This window comes from Eschrichtius robustus, chromosome 1 (genome assembly GCF_028021215.1).
Source record: "Eschrichtius robustus isolate mEscRob2 chromosome 1, mEscRob2.pri, whole genome shotgun sequence".
Lineage (NCBI taxonomy): Eukaryota > Metazoa > Chordata > Mammalia > Artiodactyla > Eschrichtiidae > Eschrichtius > Eschrichtius robustus.
In genome coordinates, this window is record NC_090824.1 from 148,506,950 (window position 1) to 148,521,338 (window position 14,389).

At 39.3% G+C, this 14,389-nt stretch overlaps 1 protein-coding gene and 1 pseudogene across 2 annotated transcripts in view; both read left to right on the forward strand.

Annotated features, from left to right (window-relative positions):
• The window catches only part of GABRG3 (gamma-aminobutyric acid type A receptor subunit gamma3), a 522,462-nt gene that overhangs the window by 428,640 nt on the left and 79,433 nt on the right, over positions 1–14,389 (forward strand). For both annotated transcript variants that reach the window (XM_068537479.1, XM_068537480.1), the window contains one exon: positions 262–344. In XM_068537479.1, coding sequence (XP_068393580.1) covers positions 262–344 — 83 coding nt within the window. The remainder of the gene's footprint in view (positions 1–261; positions 345–14,389) is intronic.
• LOC137766527 (glia-derived nexin pseudogene) lies at positions 5,044–6,987 on the forward strand (annotated as a pseudogene).

The window sequence follows — 14,389 nt, forward strand, 5'->3', positions numbered from 1 at the left end:
TGGCTTATATTTCTAGACACAGTCAGGAATTTTACTTATGGAAACTTCCTCTGCTTCTGATAGTAAAACAAAGTAACACAACACAAAAATACCCAAATGGTGTACTGAAAGGATGGTGCCCCTACTAAGAGTGAGCTCCATGTGGCCACTCCAGGGCCCTCTTCCCCCCATGGTAGTAACGTGACAGCGCCTGGCCTTGCTTAGGGCCTTTGTTGGATTGTCGCTGGCTGGCCACAAGAGTGATGCTTGGCTCCCCCACAGGCTCACCATAAATGCAGAATGCCAGCTGCAGCTGCACAACTTCCCCATGGATGAGCACTCCTGCCCGCTGATATTCTCCAGCTGTGAGTACTGACTTGGGGTATAACTGTTGTGTAAATGATGATTGTCTAGCTTATGCTGATTTCTAGCAAAAAGAGTCACATAATCGATTATAGCATCACTATACAACCAGAGAAAATGGATAACGGTTTTGGTCTTGGCCACCTGGGTATAGTCACTCCAGACTTTGTTACATAGGACCCATGTTATAAAATAGGTAGCTTTGATAAATCCTTGAACAACTTAACCATTTTGTTATAATATTAAAGAACACAGAAATTGATGAACAGTTGACTTACCAAAGACACTTATGCTAATTATTTGGACATATACAGAATTCATTTGCAATAATTTTATGCTTAAGATCATCTTCAAGTCAGGTGGTTTGTTTACGATATAAAAAGATAAACTTCTTACTTAAATATATTTATATTTGTCTCATTACACTATAATAGGATGTAACTTTTCATAGTATTTCATTTTCCAATATTTTACATAGGATTGATACTAGAGCTAACAAGTAATCATTTACAAATTCTTAAAGACAATATCTAATGCTAAGTACAAGGCTACAAATAAAAGGAAATATCAAATTTATTTGCTTATAAAGTTTTAAAGTAAAGGTCAATATAGAAATATATCTGTAGAATTTATGATGGTTCATTTAAAATATATTGACCACAACTACTTAAGTATGACTCATAAGAATTCAACTAACTTCATTGACTCTCTTTAAAATTGCATATGGATATGACAAATGTGATGAAGTCTCAGGCAGAAGGTTTTGTGGCTTTCTTCACTATACATTAGAGTGAAAAGACAAAAATGAAAAATTGGATAAACACATTTTACAGTTCATTTTAAATTCAGATAAAGACAAGATAGAAAGCAAAATTTCACCTAGGGATAAATTTTTTGATTATAAAATAGTCAGAAGATCTAAAAAGACATTTTTTCCAAAGAAGACATGCAGATGGCCAACAGGTAGATGGAAAGATGTTAAACATCATTAGTCATCGGGGAAATGCAAATCAAAACAACAGTGAGATATCATCTCACACCTGTCAGAATGGCTGTCATCAAAAGACAACAAATATTGATGAGGATGTGGAGAAAAGGAAAACCTTTTGCACTGTTGGTGGGAATGTAAATTGGTGCAGCCATTGTGTAAAACGGTATGGAGATTCCTCAAAAAATTTAAAATAAAATTGCCTTATGATCCAGCGATTCTACTTTCGTGTATTTATCCAAAGAAAATGAAAACACTAACTCAAAAAGGTATACGCCTAGAAGGCGGGCACCATCTGCATCTCTTGGTCAGTTGTTTTATCCCCTTAAGGCAGGAGGGCAGGCTGAGTAGGAAAGATAGGCTGAGCTCAGCCTCATCATTATCAGGCTCCAGCAGCATCTGATTGGACTTGCAGAAGAACAAACCAGAAAGGTTTATTTTTAGGAGCCACAAATACCTCCTTTCTTCCCGTGTGCAGCACGCAGAGTGCAGCCAAATGTATTTCATTCTAAACCCTTCTTGGATTGAGACCTGAAGAGGGAACCAAGTATTCATGGCTCATCCAAATGCTTCATAACTGGTGTGTGTCTTCAAATAAACTGAGACAAAATTGCCCATTCCCTCCCTGCCTCCCGGGTGCATTAAAGAGGTGGACCCTCTGCCAGGTGGACTGTTCTGGCAAGTGGGACCTTTGCTTTGGCAGGAAAGAAAACACACAGCTCCTTGATAGTCCTTTCTCTTTTGGATGAGTTAATCACCAAATAGCAGATGCTGTGAAATGCCAGCAGTGGTCCTGTGTCCTTTGAAGCAAATGTTCAGGTACAAAACTTCCAAAAGGAAGCTCGTCTTCCAAAGGGAGAGCAACTGTTCATTTTATGTATCACTTGACTGGTCTAAGGCAGAGGTCCCCAAACTTTTTGGCACCAGGGCCTGGTTTCGTGGAAGACAATTTTTCCATGGAAGGGGGTTGGGGGGAGAGGGTTCAGGGGTAATGGGAGCGATGGGGAGAGGCAGATGAAGCTTCGCTGGCTGGCTTACCTGCTACTCACCTCTTGCTGTGCGGCCTAGTTCCTAACAGGCCACGGTCCAATACCAGTCCGCGGCCCGGGGGTTGGGGGCCCATGGTCTAAGGAATGCCTGGATAGCTGGTAAAACACTACTGTTGAATGTTTCTGTGAAGGTGTCTACAGGAGAGATCAGCATTTGAGTCAGTAGCCTGAATAAGGAAGATCGCTCTCACCAAGGTGTGTGGGCGTCATCCAGTCTTTTGAGGGACAAAATACAGGCATACTTCCTTTTATCTTCTCTCACTTTATTGTGCTTCACAGATACTGCATTTTGTTTTACAAATTGAGAGTTATGGCATCCCTTCCCAAACAGCATTGTTTTTTAGTTAAGGTATTTACATTGTTTCTTAGATGTAATGCTACTGCACACTTACCAATAATAGGCTGTAGCATAGAGTAAGCATAACATTTATATGCTCTGGGAAACCAAAAAATTTGTGTGACTTGCTTTGTTTGATGTTTGCTTTATTGTGATGGACTGGAACTGAAGCTGCAATATCTCCAAGGTCTGCCTGTAGAAGAAAAGGTGGAATTTGCTCTTTGATTGAGCTGGGATGTGCATCTTCTGCTCTCAGATATCAATGCTCCTTGTTCCCAGGCCTCAGACTTGGACCAGGACTTAAAACCTCAGTCTCTTAATTCTCACGCCTTTGGACTCAGACTGAATTACACCACCAGCTTTCCTGGGTCTTCAGCTTGCAGATGACAGATTGTAGAACTTCTTGTCTTCCATAATCTGATGAACAAATTCTTGTAATAAATGTCCTCTTATATATTTATCTCTATCTATACCTGCATCGACATTTATCCTCTTGGTTCTGCTTCTTTGGGGAACCCTAATACAGGGAGGGAAGTTCCCACACTTTCAGCCTACAAAATATGTGGACTCCAAAGTTCCCAAAATATTCCTGTTTTCACTTGAGTTCACCTGCTTTGGATGTAACCAAAGGGAGTTTTTTGGAATGTCCAGGAGACATGGCAGAGTCCAGCAGCCTGGAGCTGAGAGTGAGAATCAAGGCAGTGCCATGGGAAGCAGGTTTCGGATCAGGGACCATGCCAGACAGACCAGTGCAGGGGGTGAGGGGGATTTTGCCATCTTGTCTCTTTGCCTGCCCCATTCTCCTTGAAGTGCTCGCCCTTCACCTGCTAGCCAGGTCATCTTCCCACATGTTCCTGGATCTCTGGCCTCTCCAGCTCTTCCTTGTCCCTGCCATCTCTGTCTACTGCTGTAGACACAACTTGGGGGGTAGGAGGGTGCCCCCTGGGGCTGGTCCTGGCTGTATGTGCCTTCTATGGAGACAGTGATGCCTGTAGCAGGAAGGACAGAGCTTTGAGGTCTCCTCCATTAACTGTTACCCTCATTATGGTGGAAACAGCTGCTACTCATGATTGCACTGGCTCTGCTGTGCAGTCTTGAAAGTGAGTTATTTTTATTCTGGCTCTAAGTGAAGTAAGTTGTTCTGAGAGGTTAAGGGCTGGGTCATGGCAGAGGAAGAATGCCTGACTGCTAGGCAGGACTTGTGACTTTGAAGGCTGTGTTCTATTTTCCTTCTTTTTTTCTTTCACAATGATATCCTGCCACCCTTATTTTAGTTTTTAAAACCACTTTATTGAAGTATGATTGACATGAAAAACCTGTGCATAGTTAATGTCTAGAACTCACTGAGTTTGGCAAAATTGTAAGTACACCATACAGTATTGTTAGCTACAGGTACCATGCTGTATAGTGTAGTCCAGAACTTATCTTGCAAAAGAGAAACTTTGTACCATTTGACAATCACCTCCCCATTTCTCCTTACCCCAGCCCCTGGAAGCAACCATTCTACTGTCTGCTATGTGTTTGACTACTTTAGATTCCACACATAAGTGAAATCATGCAGTATTTGTCTTTCTGTGCCTGGCTTATTTCACCTAGCATAGTGCCCTAAAGATCCACCCATGTTGTTGCAAATGTCAGGGTTTCCTTTTTAAGGCTGAATAATATTTCACTATATCAAAACTTCTTTACCCATTCATCTGTGGATGGATACTTAGGTTATTTCCATATCCTGGTTATTGTGAATAATGCTGCTATTAACATGGGGGTGCAGATATCTTTCCAAGATGGAAATTTTTGTTTCCTTTGGATATATATCCAGATGTGGAATTGCTGGATCACATGGCATTTCTATTTTTTAATTTTGGGGGGAGCTTCTATACTGTTTTCCATAATGACTATACCAATTTACATTCCCACTAACAGTGCACAAGGGTTCCCTTTTCTCCACATTCTCACCAACACTTGTGATCTATTGTCTTTTTGATGAAGCCATTGTGACAATGTGGGGTGATATCTCATTGTGTTTTTGATTTGCATTTTCCTGATGATTGATCACCTTTTCATGTACTTATTGGCCATCTGTATGTCTTTTTCAGAAAAATGACTGTTCAGGTCCTTTACCATTTTTAAATCAGGTTATTAGTTGTTGCTGTTTTCTACTGAGTTACTGAGTTGTGTGAGTTTTTTATATATTTTGGATATTAGTCCCTTAACAAATACATGATTTGCAAATATTTTCTCCCATTCTGTACATTGCTTTCCATTTTGTTTATTGTTTCCTTTGCTGTGCAGAAGTTTTTTGTTTGATGAAGTCCCTCTGTAGCCAGATGACCCTGGGTGCCCTGTCACGGTGGATCCCTGGAGGCATTGTGGCCTTTTCTCAGGAGCAGATGGAGGGGAGAAGGACGGTGCAGTGGCACGAAGGTTGGGGAGGCACTGGGGAAGGTGATCGTTCAGTATCAGATCTCTTCACATAGTAGCAAAACCCTTCCTCTTGGTACAGCCAATGGACTTGTGGGTGCTGGGTCACATGGAGAAGAGTGTGCACTAGAGGGTACACAGAGGCTAGTCACACATCCCAAACACTGAGTGCCTGAAAACCAGCAAAACGGAAGTGTCAGAGGGCTTGGAGTAAAAAAAGAGTGAGAGTTCCTCCCACTGCCAGCCCTTCTCACCGCTTAGGTGTTTGCATATTGTTTAAATTCTCTGAGACTTAGCTTTCTCTTCTATGAAACGAGGATAATAATACCCACCTCATCTGTCTCTGGAAGATTAAATTAAATGACAGAATGTGTATGTGATGGGAGCAACCTGCCCAGGGCTCCCTGAGTGATCAGGAGGGAGTCATTTGGTTGTCATCACTGTGAATACCCTTGTGACTGCAGAGATTGTTGCAGGGGGCAGGGGGAGTCTGAGAGGGAGGGACCGAGGCTGTGAAGAAAGGCTTCCTGGACTGGAATCCCAGCTGCCTACTCAATCACTGTAGAACAATGGGGAACATTCTTCACCTCTCTAAACTCTGCTAGGCCTTCCTTTCCCCATCTGCAAAGTGAGAATGGCAGCAAGTTAGAAAACGATGGAAGGGACTAGAGACATACCCTTTATAGATTCCTAGTCGATTTAGCTAAAGATGTGGACTTGATGGGAGTTAGGTGACAGAAGCGGGTGTGAGGGATATTTGCACATTTTCTCTATTACTGTTGGATTCCCCAAAGATGCACAGCTGCGCTGGAAAAACTCTGCACATGGAAGGCTTCAGGAAGAGAAAACAGCTAAACCCTCATTAGCAATTAGCCTTTCATTCTGCGCTTAATTTCACCAGTTTGGAAGTATCTACGCAACTATTTTTTGTTAAGATGTTACGGAAAACATGAATGAACTTTTTGGCCAACATAATATGTACACACTTTTCTGTAAAGGTTGCCTGCAGACACTGGACTCTGTGACTGTTAAAAATAAAGCCAAGGAAAAGATGGCCACTCTCCTTTCCCTAGACTTTATGAATGGTGTGCTCACTAGACTGGTTTTTGTTAGTGCAGAGTTTTTAAAGAGTTTAGGGAAATCAAGGTTTCAACCTGAGAACACAGAGAAGTGTGTACATTTTTGACAACTGATGGGAAATTCTATTGGTACAATTATAGTTCAGCTCTCTTTGTTCCAGTGGGGACAACAAGCACCCCTGAGGATTTAGGTAAGACCTCACTGAAATGTCCTACCTTGGGGAAAGCATCAGCATGCTGATTCTGCTGCCAAGATAGATCTTCACCTTCACTCCACTGTTGGTTGTCACCCCCACATGAGCACCAAGACCAGAGACAGCTGATGTGACCACCAGAGCAACAGTATGCAGCTGATCCGGCCCAGGTTCATAGCCGTAGCACAAATGGGTTTGAAGGAGCCACTGATGGATGCTTGATCCATTAAGGGCAAATTTTGCAAAAATAACAATGTCGGAAAAACTTCATGTTTCTCACATCTTGCAAAAAGAAAAACTTGAAGTCACTGAAGGTGGAACCAGAGATACAGCATCAATAATTAGAAACCTAATCACAAGGTCATGGCGTCCTTGGTTTATAGTAGAGAGACCTTTCCTATCGTTCATCCAACATAATCCCACACGTGTCGTCTTACTCATGCAGCAGACAAACCTTGAGGAGTATACAAAAGAAACAATGCAAAGCAACGACTACCTTAGCTATGAAGAGTCCTTCCCTAAGTCTTTCATATTTCTGTTACATATCTTTGTGCAGTATTTTCATTTTGAAAATTAGTTCATAGGAACAGAGACGCAGAGGACTCAGAGATATAAACATTTCTGCTCTGGGATGTGTTTTTGGAGGGAAAGAGGGGCAGAATGGCTGGAACACTTTATTGAGCAAGGAAGAGGAAAGCTTCAAAATGCCTAAACAGTACCTTAGTTTACTGAAATACTGCCTAGGTTAAAAACTCTATTGACTATTTACTGTCCAGATCAGGATTTCTGTTTTTATATGTGGCTTTCCAGAGGAAATTTAATCTTAGTAATAGGGTGGGGATGGGGGAAGATATTTAATGGTCACTTTCATTATTTCATGAAAAAAATCTTATTTGTCTTTAAAAAGTTTCCCTCATTCAAAGTCTTGATAGTAAACATTATTTAGGGAGTAATAATGAAATCTCTAGCATCTCTAGTGTTTCTGCTGTTTTATATAAGGCATGTATTCACAAAAATAAAGTTTAAAAAGCTTTTTGAAAGATGATAAAGATGTGAACCATACTGAGTGTCAAGGAAGCTCTGGGCCAGCCTCCAGCCTGCTTGGACTTACTCACAGCCTGGCATGGGGGCATCGTGCTCAGTGTTGAGCACAGAGCTTGATGCTGGAAACTGGGAATCCTCACTTTCCCTCTAAATTGAGTAGGTGCATTTACTACGCTCCGGGCACTGCTCTGAGCAACTACAATCATCAGCTCATGTGATACATATAATGACCCTGGGAGGCCCTGTTTTTTCTCAATGCCTTCCACAGTCAAGGAAACCCAGCATGGGGCAGTGAAGTCATCTGCCCTCATCCCCTTGGAGAGCAAGGGCAACTGGGTTTGAATGAAGTAGAATGGCTATTGAGTCTGCGCTATATTATTATCACTATTACTTTTATTGCTACTGCAAGAGGACAGATGGAGCAAAATGATATAGACCTCAAGGTATGAGACTAATTTCGCTCTATCCCCAGTAAAAATTTAGGGTGAAAAAAACAACAGAGCAAGTACACTTATACTCTTTCTTTTAACATCTTTATTGGAGTATAACTGCTTTACAATGTTGTGTTAGTTTCTGCTGTACAACAAAGTGAATCAGCTATACGTATACATATATCTCATATCCCATCCCTCTTGCGTCTCCCTCCCACACTCCCTATCCACCCGTTTAGGTAATCACAAGGCATGAAGCTGATTTCCCTGTGCTATGCAGCTGCTTCCCACTAGCTATCTATTTTACATTTGGTAGAGTATATATGTCAATGCCACCATATCACTTCATCCCAGCTTACCCTTTCCCCTCTCCGTGTCCTTAACACCATTCTCTACGTCTGCGACTTATGCCTGTCCTGCCCCTAGGTTCTTCAGAACCATTATTTTTTAGATTCCATATATATGGGTTAGCATATGGTATTTGTTTTTCTCTTTCTGACTTACTTCACTCTGTATGACAGACTCTAGGTCCATCCACCTCACTACAAATAACTCAATTTCTTTTAATTTTATGGCTGAGTCATATTCCATTGTATATATGTGCCACATCTTAACTCATTCTTCTCTCGTGAACACTTAGGTTGGTTCCATGTCCTGGCTGTTGTAAATAGTGCTGCAATGAACATTGTGCTACATGACTCTTTCTGAACTATGGTTTTCGCAGGGTATAGGCCCAGTAATGGCATTGCTGGACATATGGTAGTTCTAGTCATAGTTTTTTAAAGAACCTCCATACTCTTCTCCATAGTGCTTTACATTCCTACCAAAAGTGCAACAGAGTAACCTTTTCTCCACACCCTTTCCAGCATTTGTTTGTAGATTCTAGATGATGGCCCTTCTGACTGGTATGAGGAGATACCTCATTGTAGTTTCGATTTGTATTTCTCTAATGATTAGTGATGTTGAGAATCCTTTCATGTGTTTGTTGGCAATCTGTATATCTTCCTTAGAGAAATGTCTGTTTCGGTTTTCTGCCTATTCTTGGACTCCAGGGTTTCTTGTTTTTTATATTGAGCTGCATGAGCTGCTTGTAAATTTTGGAGATCAATCCTTTGTCAGTTGCTTCATTTGCAAATATTTTCTCCTATTCTGAGGGTTGTCTTTTCGTCTTGTTTATGGTTTCCTTTGCTGTACAAAAGCTTTTAAATATCATTAGGTCCCATTTGTTATATTTGTTTTTATTTCCATTTCTCTAGGAGGTGGGTCAAAAAAGAACTTTCTGTGATTTATGTAATAGAGTGTTCTGCTTATGTTTTCCTCAACAGTTTTATAATGTCTGGCCTTACATTTAGGTCTTTAATCCATTTTGAGTTTATTTTTCTGTATGGTGCTAGGGAGTGTTTTAATTTCATTCTTTTACATGTAGTGGTCTAGTTTTAGCAGCACAACTTATTGAAGAGGCTCTCTTTTCTCCATTGTATATTCTTGTTTCCTTTATCAAATATAAGGTCACCATATGTGCGTGGGTTTATCTCTGGGCTTTCTATACTGTTCCTTTGATCTATATTTTTGTTTGGGTCTGTTTTTGTTTCTCAAGATTGCTTTGGGAGTTAGTGTGAATGACACTTGGTGGTCACTCAAAACCTGGGCGACGTTCTGGCTAAATTCTCCCTTCTTCGTTTCATTAATATGATTATAGCCTTTTCATTATTTCTTTTATATACTCGTTACTTCGATCATTTGCACATACCCTTTGCAGTAGAGGAGACTGACTAGAAGAATCATGGCTAGGTGTTAAGATTAACCATTTTTTAATGAAGAAAACTTCAAGATGGTGGAGGACTCAGACGTGGAAATCACCTTCCTCACCACAATTACATCAGAAATACATCTATATGTGTAACAACTCCTACAGAACACCTCCTGAATGCTGGCAAAGACCTCAGACTTCCCAAAAGATATTTTTTATTTCCTCTTTCTCTTCTTGTGAGTGTATAAGTGTATGCTTCTTTGTGTGATTTTGTCTCTATAGCGTTGCTTTTGCCATTTGTCCTAGGGTTCTGTCTGTCCGTTCTTTTCATTTAGTTTTGTTTTTTTTAGTATACATTTTAGTGCATGTTATCATTGGTGGATTGGTTTTATGGTTTGGTTGCTCTCTTCTTTCTTTACTTTTTTATTATTTAAAAATTTTTTTCTTAATAATTACTTTAAAATTTTTATTTTAATAAATTAAATTTATAATATTTTTTTTTTCTAAATCTGCGTTGTGTGGCTGACAGAGTCTTAGTACTCTGGCCGGGTTTCAGGCATGTACTTCTAAGGTAGGAGAGCTGAGTTCAGGACAGTGGTTCACCAGAGACTTCCTGGCTCAACATAATATAAAACAGTGAAAGCTCATCCATAGATCTCCATCTCAATGCTAAGACCAAGCTCCACTCAAAGACCTGCAAGTTACAGTGCTGGACACCCTACTTCAAACAACTGGCAGGACAGGAACACAACCCAACCCATTAGCAGAGAGGCTGCGTAAAATCATAATAAGGTCACAGACACCCCCAAAAAGAACCACTGACACAGTCCTGCCAGAAAGCCATGATCCAACCTCATCCACCAGAACTAAGCAACAGTTCTCTCCAACAGAGAGCCTACACAACTCACTAAACCAAGCTTACACACTGAGGGCAGACACCAAAAACAACGAGAACTACGAACCTGCAGCATGTGAAAAGGACACCACAAAAACAGTAAGCTGAGCAAAATGAGAAGACAGAGAAACACAGAGCAGATGAAGGAGCAAGGTAAAAACCCGCCAGAACAAACAAATGAAAAGATAATAGGCAGTCTACCTGAAACAGAATTCAGAGTACTGATAGTAAAGATGATCCAAAATCTTCTAAATAGAATGGAGAAAATACAAGAAACGTTTAACAAGACAAGGAAGAACTAAAGAGCAAACAATGATGAACAACAAAATAAAAGAAATTAAATATGCTCTAGAAAGAATCAATAGCAGAATAACTGAGGCAGAAAAATGGATAAGTGACCTGGCAGATAAAATAGTGGAAATAACGTAGCAGAATAAAGAAAAAGAAAATGAAAAAAATGGAAGAGAGTCTCAGACTTCTGGGAAACTATAAAACTCTTGAGGAAACTATAAAACTCTTGAGGAAAACATATGCAGAACACTCTATGACATAAATCACAGCAAGATCTTTTTTGACCCACCTCCTAGAGAAATGGAGATAAAAACAAAAATAAACAAATGGGACCAAATGAAAGTTAAAAGCTTTTGTACAACAAAGGAAACAATAAACAAGACGAAAAGACAACCCTCAGAATGGGAGAAAATATTTGCAAAGGAAGCAACTGACAAAGGATTAATCTCCAAGATTTACAAGCAGCTCATGCAGCTCAATAACAAAAAAACCAACAACCCAATCCAAAAATGGGCAGAAGACCTAAATAGACATTTCTCCAAAGAAGATATACAGATGGCCTACAGACACATGAAAGGATTCTCAACATCACTAATCATTAGAGAAAATCATATCAAAAGAAAAAGTGGTATCACCTCACACTAGTCCGAATGGCCATATCATCAAAAACTCTACAAACAATAAATGCTTGATAGGGTGTGGAGAAAAGTGAACCGAGTTCCACTGTTGGTGGGAATGTCAGTTGATACAGCCACTATGGAGAACAGTATGGAGGTTTCTTCAAACTAAATATAGAACTACCATACAACCCAGCAATCCCACTACTGGGCGTATACCCTGAGAAAACCATAATTCAAAAAGAGTCATGTTTCTCGATATTCATTGCAGCTCTGTTTACAATAGCCAGGAGATGTAGGCAATCTAAGTTTTCATCTATGGATGAATGAATACAGAAGATGTGGCACATATATGCTATGGAATATTATTCAGCCATTAAAAGAAATGAAATTACTTGTAGTGAGGTGGGTGGACCTAGAGTCTGTCAAACAGTGAAGTAAGTCAGAAAGAGAAAACAAATACCGTATGCTAACACATATATATGGAATAAAAAAAAAATTGTTCTGAAGAACCTAGGGCCACGACAAGAATAAAGATGTAGATGTAGAGAATGGACTTGAGCACATGGGGAGGGGAAAGTAAGTTGGGACGACTTGAGAGAGGGGAATGGACATATATACACTACCAAATGTAAAATAGATAGTGGAAAGTACTCGCATAGAAGAGGGAAATCAGCTCAGTGCTCTGTGAGCCCTTAGAGGGGTGGGATAGCTAGGGTGGGAGGGAGACATAAAAGGGAGGAGATAATGAGATATATGTACATGTATAGCTGATTCACTTTGTTATAAAGAAGAAACTAACACACCATTGTAAAGCAATTATACTCCAAGAAAGACGTTTAAAAATAAAAAAGAAAAGATTGCTTTGGCTATTGGAGTTCTTTTCTGTTTCCATACAAATTGTGAAATTATTTATTTAGCATCTTTATGTTTCTCTATGTATAGTATCATGTCACCTGGAAACCGTGACAGCCTTACTTCTTTTCAGATTTGGATTCCTTTTGTTTCTTTTTCTTCTCTGATTACTGTGGCTAACACTTCCAAAACTATGTTGAATAATAGTGGTGAGAGTGGGCAACCTTGTCTTGTTCCTGATCTTAGAGGAGATGGTTTCAGTTTTTCACCATCGAGGACGATATTGGCTCTGGGTTTGTCATATATGGCCTTTATTATGTTGAAGTAAGTTCTCTCTATGCCAACTTTCTGGAGGGTAATTATCATAAATGGGTGTTGAATTTTTTCGAAAGCCTTTTTGCATCTATTGAGATGATCATATGGTTTTTCTCCCTCAATTTGTTAATATGGTTTATCACGTTGATTGATTCGCGTATATTGGAGAATCCTGGCATTCCTGGGATTAACCCCACTTGGTCATGGTGTATGATATTTTTAATGTTCTGTTAGATTCTGTTCACTAGAATTTTGTTGAGGATTTTGGCAACTATGTTCATCAGAGATATTGGCCTATGGTTTTCTTTTTTTCTGGCATCTACGTCTGCTTTGGTATCTGGGTTATTGTGCCCTCATAGAACTAGTTTGGGAGTGTTCTTCACTCTGCTATATTTTCAAAGAGTTTGAGAATGATAGGTGTTAACTCTTCTCTAAAGGTTTGATAGAATTCACCTGTGAATCCAACTTATCCTGTACTGTTTGTTGGAAAATTTTTAATCACAGTTTAAATTTCAGTGGTTGTGATTGGTCTGTTTATATTTTCTATTTCTTCCTGGTTCATCCTCGCAAGGTTGTGCTTTTCTAAGAATATTCCCATTTTTCCAGGTTGTCTATTTTATTGGCATATAGTTGCTGGTAGTAATGTCTCATGATCCTTTGTATTTCTGCAGTGTCAGTTGTTACCTCTCCTTTTTCATTCCTAATTCTGTTGATTTGAGTCTTCTTCCTTTTTCTCTTATTTGTCTGGCTTATGTTTTATCAATTTTGTTTCTCTTCTCAAAGAACCAGCTTTTAGTTTTATTGATATTTCCTTCATTTCTTTTTCATTTATTTCTGATCTTTATGATTTCTTTCCTTCTGCTAACTTTAGGGGGGTTTTGTTCTTCTTTGTCTAATTGTTTAGGTGTAAAGATAGGTTGTTTATTTGAGGTTTTTCTTGTTTCTTGAGGTAGGATTGTATTGCTATAAACCTCTCAGTACTGCTTTTGCTGCATTGTTTTCATTGTCATTCGTTTCTTGGTATTTTTGGATTTCCTCTTTGATTTCTTCAGTGATCTCTTGGTCATTCAGTAGTGTGTTGTTTACCCTCCATGTGTTTGTATTTTATACATTTTTTTCCTATAATTAATATGTAGTCTCATAGCATTGTGGTCAGAAAAGATACTTGATGCAATTTCAATTTTCTTAAATTTAACAAAGCCTGATTTGTGACCCAAGATATGATCAAACCTGGTGAATGTTCCATGAGAAGAAAGTTTATTCTGTTGTTTTTGGATGGGATGTCTTATAAATATCAATTAAGTCCCTCTTGTTTAATGTATCATTTAAAGCTTGTGTTTCCTTATTTATTTTCATTTTGGATATCTGTCCTTTGGTGAAAGTGGGGTGTTAAAGTCTCCTACTATGATTGTGATACCATTAATTTCCCCTTTTATGGTTGTTAGTGTTTGCCTTAGGAGGTGCTCCTATGTTGGGAGCATAAATATTTACAATTGTTATATCTTCTTCTTGGATTTATCCCTTGATCATTATATAGTGTCCTTCTTTGTCTCTTGTAATAGTCTTTATTTTAAAGTCTATTGTGTCTGATATGAGAAATGCTACTCCAGCTTTCTTTTGATTTCCATTTGCATGGAATATCTTTTTCCATCCCCTCACTTTCAGTCTCTATGAGTCCCTAGGTCTGAAGTGCGTCTGTTGTAGACGGCGTATATACAGGTTTTGTGTTTGTATCCCCTTAGCCAGTCTATGTCTTTTGGTTTGAGCATTTGATCCATTTA